We start from the raw sequence: 16,136 nt of genomic DNA on the forward strand, positions 1-16,136 counted from the left end.
ATTAGCTCACAAAGATTAGGTTCTGGAAAAGGATGGAAAGTGAACAGAATGGACTTGTCTTCTGCCACATCTACTGTGTACATAACTACGGAACATTCTTATGTTTGTTTATGGCTGTTCCATTTCCTTGGCACCCTCCCGCTTCGATTAGAAATAAAACAGAAAATGTTTCATTTTACTCATTTGCACTGAATCAAAACATGCGTTTCTGTTCCGTTTAATGTTCCTGTTTTTTGCTGTTTCAGATCATTTGCGAAAATTTTCAAGATTAATCCGGATATATCTCTGCTACAAAAGATCAGAAGGATGACTGTAAGAAGGAACTTAAACCCCTAAAAAAAAAATAAAAAAGAGCATCCCCCTCCCCTCCCGAACTTCGAGCCCAGCATCAGACACGATGATTAATCCTGCAGACGGTCTGCGATGATCCGTGTTAAGTTCAAAGTGCAGTGCTAAAATGCAAGTAGCGGAACAATAATTATTGGTGCCTAACTGTTTCGGTCATAATAATGTATTCTTCTTGTAATATCGTGCGCAAGTTCTGTGGGATCCGGCAGGTGAAATTGAAAGGATTGGAAGCATTTGGGACGCCATTTTGTTGATTTCTGGGACGATTTCCAAATTCCATGCATCGTACGGAATGGGGGAAACCAAAATCATCTACCACATTGACGATGAAGATACCCCCTATTTGATCAAACTGCCCGTCTCGGCAGATAAGGTTACGTTGGGGGACTTCAAAAATGCGCTCAACAGACCGAATTATAAGTTTTTCTTCAAGTCTATGGATGATGATTTTGGGTAAGTTCACTAGAGTTCAAGGTTTATGTTGTGAATGGTCCGTTCATGAATTGTACAAGCGGTCGTCTCTCTGTCTGATCTCTGTCACCCATCCCCCAATCCCCCGCCCACCTCACGCCCCCCTCCCCTCCCTACCTACTCTGTGCCCGTCAGTCACACATTTTTTTCTATGCTTTAGTTTATCACACGTTCATGCATTCGTGTGATATCCATTGAATCAGTTACTTTCCGAAGATTCTCAGTTTCTTGCATTGTCTGGATACGATCATGCTCCACTTTCACTGGCAGTCAGATGGGGCGCTGATAGGTTCACCTGTTTGTGTCAATCACTCATTGTATATAATATGCAAATTGGGTAGATGTGTGTATAATTTATGTATCCAGTGTGTGGGTGTGTTCTTCTTCTTACACGACCAACAAGTGCTTGCCAATGACTGTCATGGTTGATGCATGTTATTGGGTATTTTTGTGTTTCCACAACCCACAGAACAACAACGACATGGATCACAGAATCTTTAACATGTGTGTTTGATCTTTTGCATGCATATGCACATGAAGGGGGTTCAAGCACTAGCAGATCTGCACAAAAGCTGGCCATGAAAAATCTCTACCCTTCACCCACCAGGATCAAACTCAGCCAAGAATCCAGCGCTCTAACCATTTGGCCACCACACCGGTCACTGTTTATGTGTTTTTACTGTATGTGGGCCTTCATAATTATACATGTGTGGGACATATGAGATGTATGTGTTTGAGAAAGAGAGAATAGGCCAGCTATGGCATGCATGGATGTTTGAAAAATAAAATTGTGTGGACATCATTGTGATAATAGCAGAAACAGTAAATGCACATATATGTGATTCACAGATTGTGTCTGTGACATCTTTTCAGGGTGGTGAAGGAGGAAATCATTGATGAAGACACACATTTGCCCTGTTTCAATGGGAGGGTTGTATCATGGGTAAGTGTGAATATAATCATAGAATAGAGAGTACATACATTTTGTCGTACTTGTTCAGAAGGACTCACAAGCGTCTGCAAGTGTATGAATCTGTTTTTTGTGTTGAAGTAGATTTTACAACAGAAAATTGTCAAGGACAACCATTTTGTTGCCATACTGCACATGATACATCGTTTTATCATCTCATCTGAATGACTAGCGTCCAGACCACCATTCAAGGTCAAGTGTTTAATGTACTGAGAAGTGAGTGACTTAATCTATATCTAGATAGATTACACAATAGAGCATGAACTATAATAATTATTATGGCTTTATGAATCATTGGGTGTGGTAAAAGTTTTTTAACAGGTCTATGAAAATTAGAAATAAACTTTTGTTGAAACATTTGCCACAGCTGTATCATAATTCTTTTATATATCATCATTCCATGTGAATTACTCAAACTCCAAAGCTTCATAGTGTGGTAAGTACAAGTATTTTTCAGGTTTCTTATGCAAATTGTTCACTATTTTTCTTATCCACTAAGTATTAGTCACTTTTATGTGTTACTTTATTTAGTCATTATGTGATTACGCCTTGGTTTTTCTCATGTGTTATATTTCATAGATGATAAATGATGGCATGTAAACTTGTTTACATAATACACGGCAGATTCTCCATGTTCATGATTTATTTTACTTATTTCATCCTGCGTCACATACGTTTGCATACACAGAGACCACAAAACAAGAAACTTGTGTCTAGAACCCTACTTTCAGTTTTGATTTTTTTTGTTTTTGTGCTTATTTCCTCTTAGCAATAACAACATGCACACACTTGTGGAAGATCTGTGGTTACTTGATGCTGCATTACTATTTCTGTGGCAGTTTGTAAACCCACAGATTAGCTGTGTGATCCCCTCTCCTCCAGTTCCACCAACAGTGTCAACAGCAGTTAGGTTCCACAAACAAAGAAGCAACAAAACAAAGAAATATATATGAGTGGGTAAAAGGAGATTGGAGGCAAAAAAAAAAAAAAAGTAGGATCCTGTCTTGAAAGTAAGTTTGCCCAGGTTGTTTGGAACAAAGGGATGATGTTGATTTTATGTCCCTTGTTTATGTGTATTTGACTGTGCTTTCATATCTGTGAAACTGCATGTTTGGTGCATATCTGTTATGCATGTGTGGGTGTATGTGTGAATGTGTGTCTTCATGTTTTACATTTATTTGCTTATTTATCATCATTGTTGTCTTATTTATTTATTTATTATTATTACTACTACTACTACATTTTTTATATTATAATTATTATTTATTTACTTATTTATGTACGCTTATCTATTATTTATTCACCTTTTTTTTTTCTCAAGGCCTGACTAAGCGCGTTGGGTTAAGCTGCTGGTCAGGCATCTGCTTGGCAGATGTGGTGTAGTGTATACGGATTTGTCCAAACGCAGTGACACCTCCTTGAGCTACTGAAACTGAAACTGAAACTATCCCTTGACACAAGGGTGTGTACTCACAGAGCCTGCAGAACAAGGAACTCATGTTTCGAACCCTACTTTCTGTTCAGGGTGGTTGTTGTTGTTTTGTATGTCATAGTATAAAGTAACAAGTGTATTGTGTGTAGAATAGAACTCTAATGGTGGTGGTGATGTTGAAGGGAAGGAAATAATCACCAATATAGATTATAAGGGATAGAGAGAGAGAAAAAAAAAGGAAAAACAACAACATCTAACAACTAACCAGATAAGTTCAATTTACGCTGCATGTATGCTTCAAGAATCACTTTACAACATGCACACAAAATTTACAAAAACCATTCAGAAACAAAAAAAAAATATTGATGAATTTTTCTCTGAATTTACTGATTTTTTTTTTTTTCTCTGACTTAAATCCTCTACCAGTTTTAACCATTTTGAAAATTACTTTGACCGGAGCAACAAGATTACCAAAGTATTAATTCCGATGAAATGGGTTTTTGTATTGTATTCCATTCTACTTAGATTCTCTTGATGAAATTCAGGCAGTTTGCCCCAAGGACAGTGCATCCATACAGTACAGTACCACCCACTTTTTTTTTTTTTTTTTTTCCTTCTTTTATTCTGCCTGCAAGTGTATTATTTGTTTCACTATCAAAGTGGATTTTTTCTTCAAACATTTTGCCAGGGACAACCCTTATCGTTGCCGTGGGTTCTTTTATGTGTGTTAACTGCATGCTCCACACAGGGTCTTGTTTATCATCCCTGCCAAATGACTAGCATACAGACCACCACTCAAGGTCTAGTGGAGGGGGAGAAAATACTGGTGAGTGTTGGGTTTAATCCGGTCCACTCAGATTCTCTGATTTCCAAGGTGGATATGTTACCACAAGGCCACACTTAATTTGTAGCATGGGCTTTGTACATGATGTGTGTGTGTGTGATGTGTTACAGCTGGTTCCGGCAGAGAGCAGTGCCTCCGACTCCCAGTCTCAGTCTGGCGAAGTTCCCACTGCCTCAGAGAGAGGAGAGAGAGTGGGTGGCATTGGGGACAGTCGTCCCCCCTCTTTCCAGTAAGTCGTTTTGACTTCTCAGTCATCCTGGCTCCTACTTATGTCATAGTTTCTGGTTTACTTCTTCTTCTTTTTCTTCTTCTTCGTTCGTGGGCTGCAACTCCCACGTTCACTCGTATGCACAGGAGTGGGCTTTTACGTGTATGACTGTTTTTACCCCGCCTTGTAGGCAGCCACACTCCACTTTCAAGGGCGTGCATGCTGGGTATGTTCTTGTTTCCATAACTCACTGAACGCTGACATGGATTACAGGATCTTTAACGTGCGTATTTGATCTTCTGCTTGCGTCTACACACGAAGGGGGTTCAGGCACTAGCAGGTCTGCACATATGTTGACCTGGGAGATCGTAAAAATCTCCACCCTTTACCCACCAGGCGCCGTCACCGTGATTCGAACCCCAGACCCTTAGATTGAAAGTCCAACGCTTTAACCACTCAGCTATTGCGCCCGTCGTTTCTGGTTTACAAGCCATGAAGCTTTTAGCTTTGAGATTATGCATGATTATTTTGGCTTTTTGAACAAACACATATTGTACTTGGCTAAGAAATCGTTACCAGATTATCAGCAAAGAGTGATGTAGTTCCTCTTGTCTGCCTACCAATTGATCATTTGTTCAGTTCAGAGTGGCTTTTGAAATGTGTGGCTTAATTAAAGGGGACCTGAAGTGGTTTGGTTTTATGGCTTACATAAGTAGGTTTTAGGTAGTTATGGCTTGTCCAATACTTTTTAAAGCAAATAAATGTATCTTTTGAGAGAAAAAAAAATAATACAATGTCATGCTTTGAGTAGTCATGGAGGCTGCCAATTTGAAAAGGTTGTGACATTACCAGTTCAGAGACTTAGTTCCGGAATGCATTTGTTAGAAAATAATGTGCACTGATTTCCAAAAGGAAAGAAAAAAATTACTGTGCAAGATCAGCGTTGGGAAGAATTTGGTTTAGTTCCATACTGTTTTAAATCTGAGTTTACAGAAAGAGTTAAAACAAGCTGCTGAATCATCAGCAACACAGGCAGATCAAAGTCATGAGAGCCGATGTGGAAACTGTGTGTTTGCCAACTCCGTCATGCCCATAGAAAGCACATGATGCAGAGACATTGATTTGAGTCATGACGCAGGGACAGTGCTTTGACTCATGATGCTGAGACAGTGATTTGACTCATGATGCAGAGAGAGTGATTTGACTCATGACGCAGAGACTGTGATTTGACTCATGACGCAGGGACAGTGCTTTGACTCATGATGCAGAGACTGTGATTTGACTTATGATGCAGAGACAGGGATTTGACTCATGATGCAGAGACAGTGATTTGACTCATAATGCAGAGACTGTGACAGTGATTTGACTCATGATGCAGAGACTGTGATTTGACTCATGATGCAGAGACAATGATTTGAGTCATGACGCAGGGACAGTGCTTTGACTCATGATGCGGAGACAGTGATTTGACTCATAATGCAGAGACAGTGATTTGACTCATGATGCAGAGACTGTGATTTGAGTCATGATGCAGAGACAGTGATTTGACTCATGATGCAGAGACAGTGACTTGACTCATAATGCAGAGACAGTGATTTGACTCATGATGCAGGGACAGTGCTTTGACTCATGACACAGGGACAGTGCTTTGACTCATGATGCAAAGACAGTGATTTGAGTCATGACGCAGGGACAGTGCTTTGACTCATGATGCAGAGACAATGATTTGAGTCATGACGCAGGGACAGTGCTTTGACTCATGATGCAGGGACAGTGCTTTGACTCATGATGCAGAGACAATGATTTGAGTCATGACGCAGGGACAGTGCTTTGACTCATGATGCAGAGACAATGATTTGAGTCATGACGCAGGGACAGTGCTTTGACTCATGATGCAGGGACAGTGCTTTGACTCATGATGCAGAGACAGTGATTTGACTCATGATGCAGAGACAGTGATTTGACTCATGATGCAGAGACAGTGATTTGACTCATGATGCAGAGACAGTGATTTGACTCATGATGCAGGGACAGTGCTTTGACTCATGATGCAGAGACTGTGATTTGACTTATGATGCAGAGACAGTGATTTGACTCATGATGCAGAGACAGTGATTTGACTCATGATGCAGAGACAGTGATTTGACTCATGATGCTGAGACAGTGATTTGACCCATGATGCTGAGACAGTGATTTGACTCATGATGCAGTGACAGTGATTTTGGAAACACTGAACATGATGGACCTGCAGTTTGAATCACAGAACATCCCTTGTTTCTCACAGTTATTCTAAACTGATCAGCTCTTATTATTTTTATCTTATTATTTTTTTCCTCAAGGCCTGACTGCGTTGGGTTACGCTGCTGGTCAGGCATCTGCTTGGCAGATGTGGTGGAGCGTATATGGATTTGTCCAAACGCAGTGACGCCTCCTTGAGCTACTGAAACTGAAACTGATCAGCTCTAAGTGGGCTTTGTGCTCAGTCAGTGTGACATCACATTTAACCTCTTTCTGTTTCCCTTCTTGAGAGTATGGGGAGCCCTGAGTTGCACAAGGCTGACACAGCTTTTGTTCAGCACATATATGTTCAGTTTATTTGTATTTGTATTTCTTTTTATCACAACAGATTTCTCTGTGTGAAATTCGGGCTGCTCTCCCCAGGAAGAGCGTGTCGCTACACTACAGCGCCACCCATTTTTTTGTATTTTTTCCGGCATGCAGTTTTATTTGTTTTTCCTATCGATGTGGATTTTTCTACAGAATTTTGCCAGGAACAACCCTTTTGTTGCCGTGGTTTATTTTACATGTGCTAAGTGCATGCTGCACACGGGACCTCAGTTTATCGTCTCATCCGAATGACTAGCGTCCAGACCACCACTCAAGGTCTAGTGGAGGGGGAGAAAATATCGGCGGCTGAGCCGTGATTCGAACCAGTGCGCTCAGATTCTCTCGCTTCCAAGGCAGACGTGTGACCTCTAGGCCATCACTCCACAGTTTAGTACATGGTTCTGTAATTATTTGCCCATTTGCAAGGTTTCTAGAGCATGCCTTTCACTTTGTGTCCCCTTTAATGGCACTTTCTTTTTAGATCAGAAAAAAAAAATCATTATGCTGTTGGTTTTAACAGTATTTTTATTTAAAACACTTTAATGGAACTTTCTTTTTAGATCAGGAAAAAAAAAAAATCATTATGCTGTTGGCTTTAACAGTATTTTTATTTAAAACCCTTTAATGGAACTTTCTTTTTAGGTCAGAAAAAAAAAATCATTATGCTGTTGGTTTTAACAGTACTTTTATGTAAAACACTTTAACGGAACTTTCTTTTTAGATCAGAAAAAAAAAAATCATTATGCTGTTGGTTTTAACAGTATTTTTATTTAAAACATCATGTAACAATACAGCACATTTTATTGATAAAACAGGACAACAAGAAAATCTCATTCAAAGCCCAGTACCTTGACAGGTCTGGATTAGTCATGGAATTTTAGAATACTTGTCAGAATTGTGATGACAAAAAAAGAGAACCAAGCAATAAAAGTCATGGACTTTGAAACCTGTTCCAAAACAGAGTTGAGTTATCTGACTGAAGCCACCTACTGTTTCAGCAATACCACCTCTGATGGGAGTCGTGATGACACGTGCGACACTTGTACGGATGAGTCCGAATCAGTTCTGGGAACAGCGAAAAAACGTAAATTTATATTTCTTTTTATGGTCGATCATTTGCTGGGTTTCTGTGTGTGCACGAATACAAGTGTGTGTGTGTGTGTGTGTGTGCGTAGATGCGTATGTATGTATGTGTGTGTGTGATGAATTTGTGTGTGTATGTATGTGCACATGCATAAATATGTATGTGTGTCTGTGCATGTGTGTTGGTTGCTGTTGTTCAGTGTGGTTGTCTGTGTTATTTTTGTAAGTGTTAGCATGCTATGTGTAATGTAGTGACTTAATTTTTTTTTAGTAGTCAGGTTAAAGAAAGCTTTTCAAACTTTTCCATTAAAATCAAGGATCTTAACTTATTCAACCCTGCGCTCGTCTGCTAGGCAGGCACCTCTGATCACCATTCTCCGCCTGAGACCGCCTAGCAGTTGGGCGAAAAAATCCATTCGCTTAAACAGTTTGTCAGCTTCCTATTATTCATTGAAATGCTAAGGAAGGGGAGTAACTGGAACTTAACTTCCTCAGAGGCACGCAAAGTTTCACTCCAAAATTCAAATAGTTAGTGTGGGTTTTTTTTTCAGGTTTTCCACATTGATAAGGCAAAATGTCAAAGAGTTACTGCACAGGAGGTGCTTGGATGAAATCATGATGGATTCTGGCAGCGAATTTGACACAGATAAAGATGATTTTACTTATATTTCTTCCGATAAGTCTTGGGAAAGTAAAAGAGATGAAATTAGCAACAGGTCTGGTCAAAGTGGCAGACATTTAAATCAAGAAGATAACCCACAGCCTTCAACTTTAAACAGAGCTGACGTTTTACTATTTCCATTCTTATTTAAAGTTACCGGTACAAGTAAAATATTGCAACCCTTGTCTTGAAACTTCAAACACCTTGTGTTAAAAATTTATTTCAGTGATTACGTAGAATTTGGTAGCTATTGGTGGTTATAAATTTGTGCCTGAAGTGAAGCACCCCTCCCTGTTGATGCAGCCAGGTCAAAACATGCCAGGCTGGGAGGGCTGCACAGGCAGAAGACTTTAACTCACTCAGTACGGCCAGTCCTCTCTTCTCCTCTACACAGACCCCTTGGATGCCCAGTGGGTGTCTGAATGACCCAACCTTTAGCTTCCATCGTCAGAATTGTGATATTCTTTGTCAGCATTCACCTCTTCAGTATAAGAGCCTTCCGCTTGCAATATTTTGATGATGGTATTTGGGGTGAAACGCTGTTAACGTCGTCTCTTTCGCTGTTCATATGGAGAGAGTTAAAGGGTTGAAAGGGTTAACTGATTTTTTTTCAGAGCACAGTTGATTTGTCCATTGATACCTATTTGTGCGTTTGATTGGTCCATTGAAACCAAGGACCTTAACACATCCGTGACTCTTTTTTCTCTGAAACACAAGAAAGAAAATGCAATCGGCTTCTGTGGCAAAGTGGTTAATGTTTTTGGACTGACTTTTTATGACAAGAACTGGGACACAGTGGTCACTGCATATCATTGGTAAAATTTCGACTGGTCTGACAATGTATGGGGACTATGTAATAATCATATCCAGACAAGAACTGGTAGTTACTGTTATTCTAGTGGGACTGTTTGTGAGTTGGTGAAGTTAGTACAAGTTGAGTATATCTATAAGATGAGGTGATGGGTTAGATTGAAGTCACCATGTATGAAATATTTTAGCATGGTATTATTGTCGGTATATTCATGAAGGGCTGTCATTGGAGGGAAGTGTGTGGTGGCGGTCTCACTCAGGCTGGAGGGAGGAGACGCTGTCTCAGTCTGACCCGGCAATTGAGAGATTATCGTCGTCAGACGGCGCTCAGTAGGTGGTGCCCCTGATACATTGAATCAGAACAGGCACTACTGAAGTGACTCAGCCACAGTACAGGGTCTTCTCTGATGTGTGGCTTCCTGTCGACTTAAACATCACTGGTACTCTTTGGATTGCTGACCCTGGGACTGCAACGGATGAACCAGGGTGTGGCTGTGTATGGGGGATTCAGAACGAATGGCGTCAGAATAATGCCACTGAAAACTGCGCAGATGATTGAGCAGGACGCTAGTCATTGGAAAGCAGATGTCCCATGTGTAGCTCGCACTAAGTGCAAGTTAAAGCACCCACAGCAACACAAGGGTTGTCCCTAGCAAATTCTAAAGAAGAACCTGTTTTAATATTCATGTGCATCACACACTGTACGTGTACTCATGATTGAAAGCCAGATTGAATGACTCAGGAAATGAATGACAAGTGGCTTAAGTAAGCTTAACCCAGCTAGGTAGGCGCCCTGTCATGCAAACGACTCTGAAGTGCTTTGAGTTTGGTCTGTGACAAAGATAGGTGCTGCATTAGCTTTAGTCATCAGTGATGATATTGACAACTTCTTCTTCTTCTTCTGCTTTCGTGGGCTGCAGCTCCCATGTTCACTCGCATGTACACGAGTGGGCTTTTACGTGCATGACCGTTTTTACCCCGCCATGTAGGCAGCCATGCTCCGTTTTCGGGGGTGTGCATGCTGGGTATGTTTTTGTTTCCATAACCCACGGAACGCTGACATGGATTACAGGATCTTTAACGTGCGTATTTGATCTTCTGCATGCGTTTACACACGAAGGGGGTTCAGGCACTAGCAGATCTGCACATATGTTGACCTGGGAGATCGTAAAAATCTCCACCCTTTACCCACCAGGCGCCGTCACCGTGATTCGAATCCAGGACCCTTAGATCGAAAGCCCAACGCTTTAACCACTTGGCTATTGCGCCCGTCTATATATTGACAACAAACAATGTGTTCACCGTGGTGACCAGCAGCGGTGGGGCCGTCACGCCTCAACGGTCAGTGGAAACAGCAGGGCAGCCAGCGCTCGGAGCGTGGGCTGGGGGACAGCTCCACACTGATGAGCAGCGATGTGGACACGGCCAGCTTCATGGACTCGGAGGATGACACAGCGAGCAGGTGTGTCTGTGTGGGTGTGTGTGTGTGCATGTGTGTGTGTAGGTGGGTGGGTGTGACAGATGCAGAAGAGAGTATGTGTTATGTGGGGAATTGTGTGTGTCTGTCTGAGAAAGAGGAAGTGTGTGTGTTTGTGTGGGTGGGTGGGTGGATGGGTGTGACAGATGTAGAAGAGAGTATGTGTTATGTGGGGAATTGTGTGTGTCTGTCTGAGAAAGAGGAAGTGTTGTGTGGTGTGTGTGGGTGGGTGGGTGGGTGGATGGGTGTGACAGATGCAGAACAGAGTATGTGTTATGTGGGGAATTGTATGTGTCTGTCTGAGAAAGAGGAAGTGTGTGTGTTTGTGTGGTGTGTGTGTGTGGGTGGGTGTGACAGATGCAGAACAGAGTATGTGTTATGTGGGGAATTGTATGTGTCTGTCTGAGAAAGAGGAAGTGTGTGTGTGGTGTGTGTGGGTGGGTGGGTGGGTGGGTGTGACAGATGCAGAACAGAGTATGTGTTATGTGGGGAATTGTATGTGTCTGTCTGAGAAAGAGGAAGTGTGTGTGTTTGTGTGGTGTGTGTGTGTGTGGGTGGGTGGGTGTGACAGATGCAGAAGAGAGTATGTGTTATGTGGGGAATTGTATGTGTCTGTCTGAGAAAGAGGAAGTGTGTGTGTTGGTGTGTGTGGTGGGTGGGTGGGTGTGACAGATGCAGAAGAGAGTATGTGTTATGTGGGGAATTGTATGTGTCTGTCTGAGAAAGAGGAAGTGTGTGTGTTTGTGTGGTGTGGGGGTGGGGGTGGGTGGGTGGATGGGTGTGACAGATGTAGAACAGAGTATGTGTTATGTGGGGAATTGTATGTGTCTGTCTGAGAAAGAGGAAGTGTGTGTGTTTGTGTGGTGTGTGTGTGTGGGTGGGTGGGTGTGACAGATGCAGAACAGAGTATGTGTTATGTGGGGAATTGTATGTGTCTGTCTGAGAAAGAGGAAGTGTGTGTGTTTGTGTGGTGTGTGTGTGTGGGTGGGTGGGTGGGTGGGTGTGACAGATGCAGAACAGAGTATGTGTTATGTGGGGAATTGTATGTGTCTGTCTGAGAAAGAGGAAGTGTGTGTGTTTGTGTGGTGTGTGTTGGTGGGTGGGTGGGTGGGTGTGACAGATGCAGAACAGAGTATGTGTTATGTGGGGAATTGTATGTGTCTGTCTGAGAAAGAGGAAGTGTGTGTGTTTGTGTGGTGTGTGTGGGTGGGTGGGTGGGTGTGACAGATGTAGAACAGAGTATGTGTTATGTGGAGAATTGTATGTGTCTGTCTGAGAAAGAGGAAGTGTGTGTGTTTGTGTGGTGTGTGTGGGTGGGTGTGACAGATGCAGAACAGAGTATGTGTTATGTGGGGAATTGTATGTGTCTGTCTGAGAAAGAGGAAGTGTGTGTGTTTGTGTGGTGTGGGTGGGTGTGACAGATGCAGAAGAGATTATGTGTTATGTGAGAAATTGTGTGTGTCTGTCTGAGAAAGAGGAAGTGTGTGTGTGGTGTGGGTGGGTGGGTGGGTGTGACAGATGCAGAACAGAGTATGTGTTGTGTGGGGAATTGTATGTGTCTGTCTGAGAAAGAGGAAGTGTGTGTGTTTGGTGTGTGTGTGTGGGTGGGTGTGACAGATGCAGAACAGAGTATGTGTTATGTGGGGAATTGTATGTGTCTGTCTGAGAAAGAGGAAAGTGTTTGTGTGGTGTGTGTGTGACAGATACAGAAGAGAGCATGTGTTATGTGAGAAATTGTGTGTGTGTGTGTGTGTGTGAGAGAGAGAGAGAGAGAGAGAGAGTCAGATGCAGAAGAGAATATGTGTTATGTGAGAAAAGTTTGTGTGTGTATGTGACAGATGCAGAAGAGAGTATGTGTTTTGTGAGAAATTGTATGTGTGTGTGTGTGTGTATGAGAAAGAGAAAGTGTGGTGGAAATTGTGTTTGTGTGCATGTGAGAGAGAGAGAGAGAGAGAGAGGGTCAGATACAGAAGATGAGAGTGTTGGATGGTAAATTGTGTGTGGTAGGTGTTTCTCTGTGGATTTTGTGTTCTTTTTACATATGTACAATTTTGACAGTGTTGCACATTATGTAGTAAGCTAATAGCTTTATGCATTTGATTTATCATTGTAGTAATGATAATCTTAGTACATTTATACAGCACTTTCAAAGCTCTCGGAGCGCTTTGCAGTGACATTTCACACACACACACACACACATACACATACACATACACATGCACATGCACATGCATGCAAACATGTAATCACACAGATGTACACAGACACACATACACACAGAGACACACATACACGTATGCACACACACACACACACACACACACACACACACACTCAAGGGTTTTAAAAAGAACATCGATGTGGATTTGTAGAATACAGATGTTGAATGGAATCCTTTTCCTTTTGACAGGACTTTTTCCTGATCACAGTTCTTAAAATTTTTCATTCACATTTTGTTGGCACCTTCACCTTCAGGAGGCTCTGTGACAGAATCAGATAGGCGTTGGACCTCTGATACAGTGTTCACCAGTGTTCAGGGTTGTGCTGTAGTGTCCCTGGGACAGCCCTGAGGCTGGCGGGGTCATAAGCGACATGCCTTGATGTGTGCCCTTGGGGAAAGCACGTTACTCCTAGTTTTCCTCACTCCACCCAGGTGGAGTGATGGCCCTAGAGGTAACGCGTCCACCTAGGAAGCAAGAGAATCTGAGCGCGCTGGTTCGAGCCACGGCTCAGCCGCCGATATTTTCTCCCCCTCCACTAGACTTTGAGTGGTGGTCTGGATGCTGCTAAGTCATTCGTATGAGACGATAAACCGAGGTCCTGTGTGCAGCATGCTTTTAGTGCATGTAATAGAACCCACAGCAACAAAAGGGTTGTTCCTGGCAAAATTCTGTAGAAAAAATCCACTTCGGTAGGAAAGACAAATAACACTGCGCACAGGAAAAAATACAAAAAAAAATGGGTGGCACTGTAGTATAGCCAGCTATGCGCTCTCCCTGGGGAGAGCAGCCCAGATTTCACACAGAGAAATCTGTTGTGATAAAAAGAAATACAAATACAAGTACAAATACACAGATGTACACTTGCACACAGAGACACACATACACGTATGCACGTGCACACATACACACACACACAAACACAGAGTTTAGATGATTTTTGTAAAGTTATTTCTGACGAGGTTCTTATGGTCGAACTTTCACAGGCATTAGTTGATAGCCCTATTTCTACATTCCTTTAATGCACTTCAGAATTGTGTTAATGGTTTCTGATTATTATCATTATTATTATTCAATTATTACTGTTAAATGTAATTGCATGTTAGTTATACATTTTACGGTAGTTTTCTAGTTGACCTTTTTTCTGTTTTCCTCTTCCCACCCCCCACCCCCCCTTTTTTTTTTAACGTCTAATATCACTGATAGTGAAAAGACGCTAAACAAAAGAACGAACGAACACACAGAGTTTTCCTCACTCCAGCCAGGTGTAAATGGGACCTGACTTTGGGTCATGGAAGGTTAAAATGGCGGAAGGAGAGGACTCGGGGCCCCCTGCTGTCCTTTGCTGAGCCCTAGTTCAGTGCGTTTTAGTTCAGTTCGTTTCAGTTACTTCAAGGAGGTTTCACTGCGTTCGGATGAATCCCAACGCTACACCACTTCTGTTTCAGCAGATGTCCTGATCAGCAGTGTAACCCAGCATGTTTAAGTCGGGCCTTGGATGAATCATTAACTTAATGAATACATGTATAAATAAATAAATGAAAATAAATTGAAATAAGAATGAGTAAGCAAAAGATGAAGAAATAACATGAAATTTAGAAAAAAGAAAAGAAAAGTATTTTTGTTTTTGTTTTTTAAGAAGAAAAAAATAATATCATTGACAATAATGAAAATTGTATAAAAAATATATAAAAAAATTAAAAAAACCCAACAAATTAATGTAAATAAACACAGACACACAAACATGCAAACACACACACACACACTAACAACATACATTTGCATACACAGTACACACACACACACACACACACACACACACACACACATGCACAACAGATATGCAACAAATATGAACTGATCTCACTGCCCGGATGGCCTTGAAAGGCTATTGGACGTTTAACCTTTAACCTTTTAACCACCACGCAGGTTCTCTCTGGTGACGGACACAGCTACTAGTCTGGCTTCCAGACATGGCCGCCATCGCCGCCGGAGTCGACACAGACGTCCGTCAGACGCCAGTCGTAGTGGAATGACCAAGGTATACCATGTGACAGAAAGAAGTCTGGTTTAGTGTATGTGTGTGTGTGTGTGTGTCATGCCTGTTTAAGATAAGATAAGATAAGAATAACTTTTATTATCTCCAACTGGAGAAATTTGGTCAGGTGCATTATCACAACATAGACAAGTAAACAACATGGGGACCATAACTGTAAAAGTCAACAACAGCTTTTACGAATATTACGAAGATACAAATGTAAAAAAATATCACATACACCGTTTCATACATACATCCACACACTGCAGGTAATAACTAGTATTCTTAATGTAAAAACAGAAAGAATTAAGAAACGTTATTTGAATATAATTATAAGCATAGCCTACTATACTGCACATTGGTTATAATAGACAGATAAGATAAGAATAAAGATAAATTGCGGAAAACCGCAACCAGATAATCGGCACACACCCGCACCCACCCACCCCCCACCCACCCCACACATGCGGATTACTTGATTAAACAAGAGTAATAAACATGTTCTCAAATAAAAGCATTTCACATATTCGCTTTTAAAACATTGCAATTAATTATTACATCATAATTATTAACAGAAATATATTTAGAATATGGACGTTAGCATTAGACATATTCCATTGTACATTCATCCTGCATATTGCACATTATTCCTCCTACATATTGCACATTCATAATAACCAATTGTCACGTTTTTAAGCTCGGTTAACACACACTGGTTCACTCTCTCTCTCTTTCCCTGTCTCTTGTTTCTCGCTCTCTCTCTTTGTCTCTATCTTCTGTTTCTCTCTTTGTCTGCCAGTGCATGTCTGTCTGTCTGTCCCTGTATGTGTCTCTGTCTCTCTGTTTCTCTCTCTCATCTCTCTGTCTTTCTCTATCAGTCTCTTGTCTTTCTCTCTCTTATCACTGGAGTTCAGTTTGTCTCTCTGTCTTATTACTGGAGTTAAGTTTATCTGTAAGGTTTATCTTAT

General features: G+C 41.5%; 1 protein-coding gene across 1 annotated transcript in view; it reads left to right on the forward strand.

Moving 5' to 3' along the window:
* Positions 1-563: 563 nt before the first annotated feature.
* The window catches only part of LOC143301972 (segment polarity protein dishevelled homolog DVL-3-like), a 46,769-nt gene continuing 31,196 nt past the window's right edge, over positions 564-16,136 (forward strand). The window contains exons 1-6 of the mRNA XM_076616454.1: positions 564-801; positions 1,693-1,762; positions 4,176-4,294; positions 7,879-7,964; positions 10,752-10,896; positions 15,060-15,171. Coding sequence (XP_076472569.1) covers positions 641-801; positions 1,693-1,762; positions 4,176-4,294; positions 7,879-7,964; positions 10,752-10,896; positions 15,060-15,171 — 693 coding nt within the window. The 5' untranslated portion in view covers positions 564-640. The remainder of the gene's footprint in view (positions 802-1,692; positions 1,763-4,175; positions 4,295-7,878; positions 7,965-10,751; positions 10,897-15,059; positions 15,172-16,136) is intronic.

This window comes from Babylonia areolata, chromosome 28, assembly GCF_041734735.1.
Source record: "Babylonia areolata isolate BAREFJ2019XMU chromosome 28, ASM4173473v1, whole genome shotgun sequence".
In the NCBI taxonomy this organism is placed as follows: Eukaryota; Metazoa; Mollusca; class Gastropoda; order Neogastropoda; family Buccinidae; genus Babylonia; species Babylonia areolata.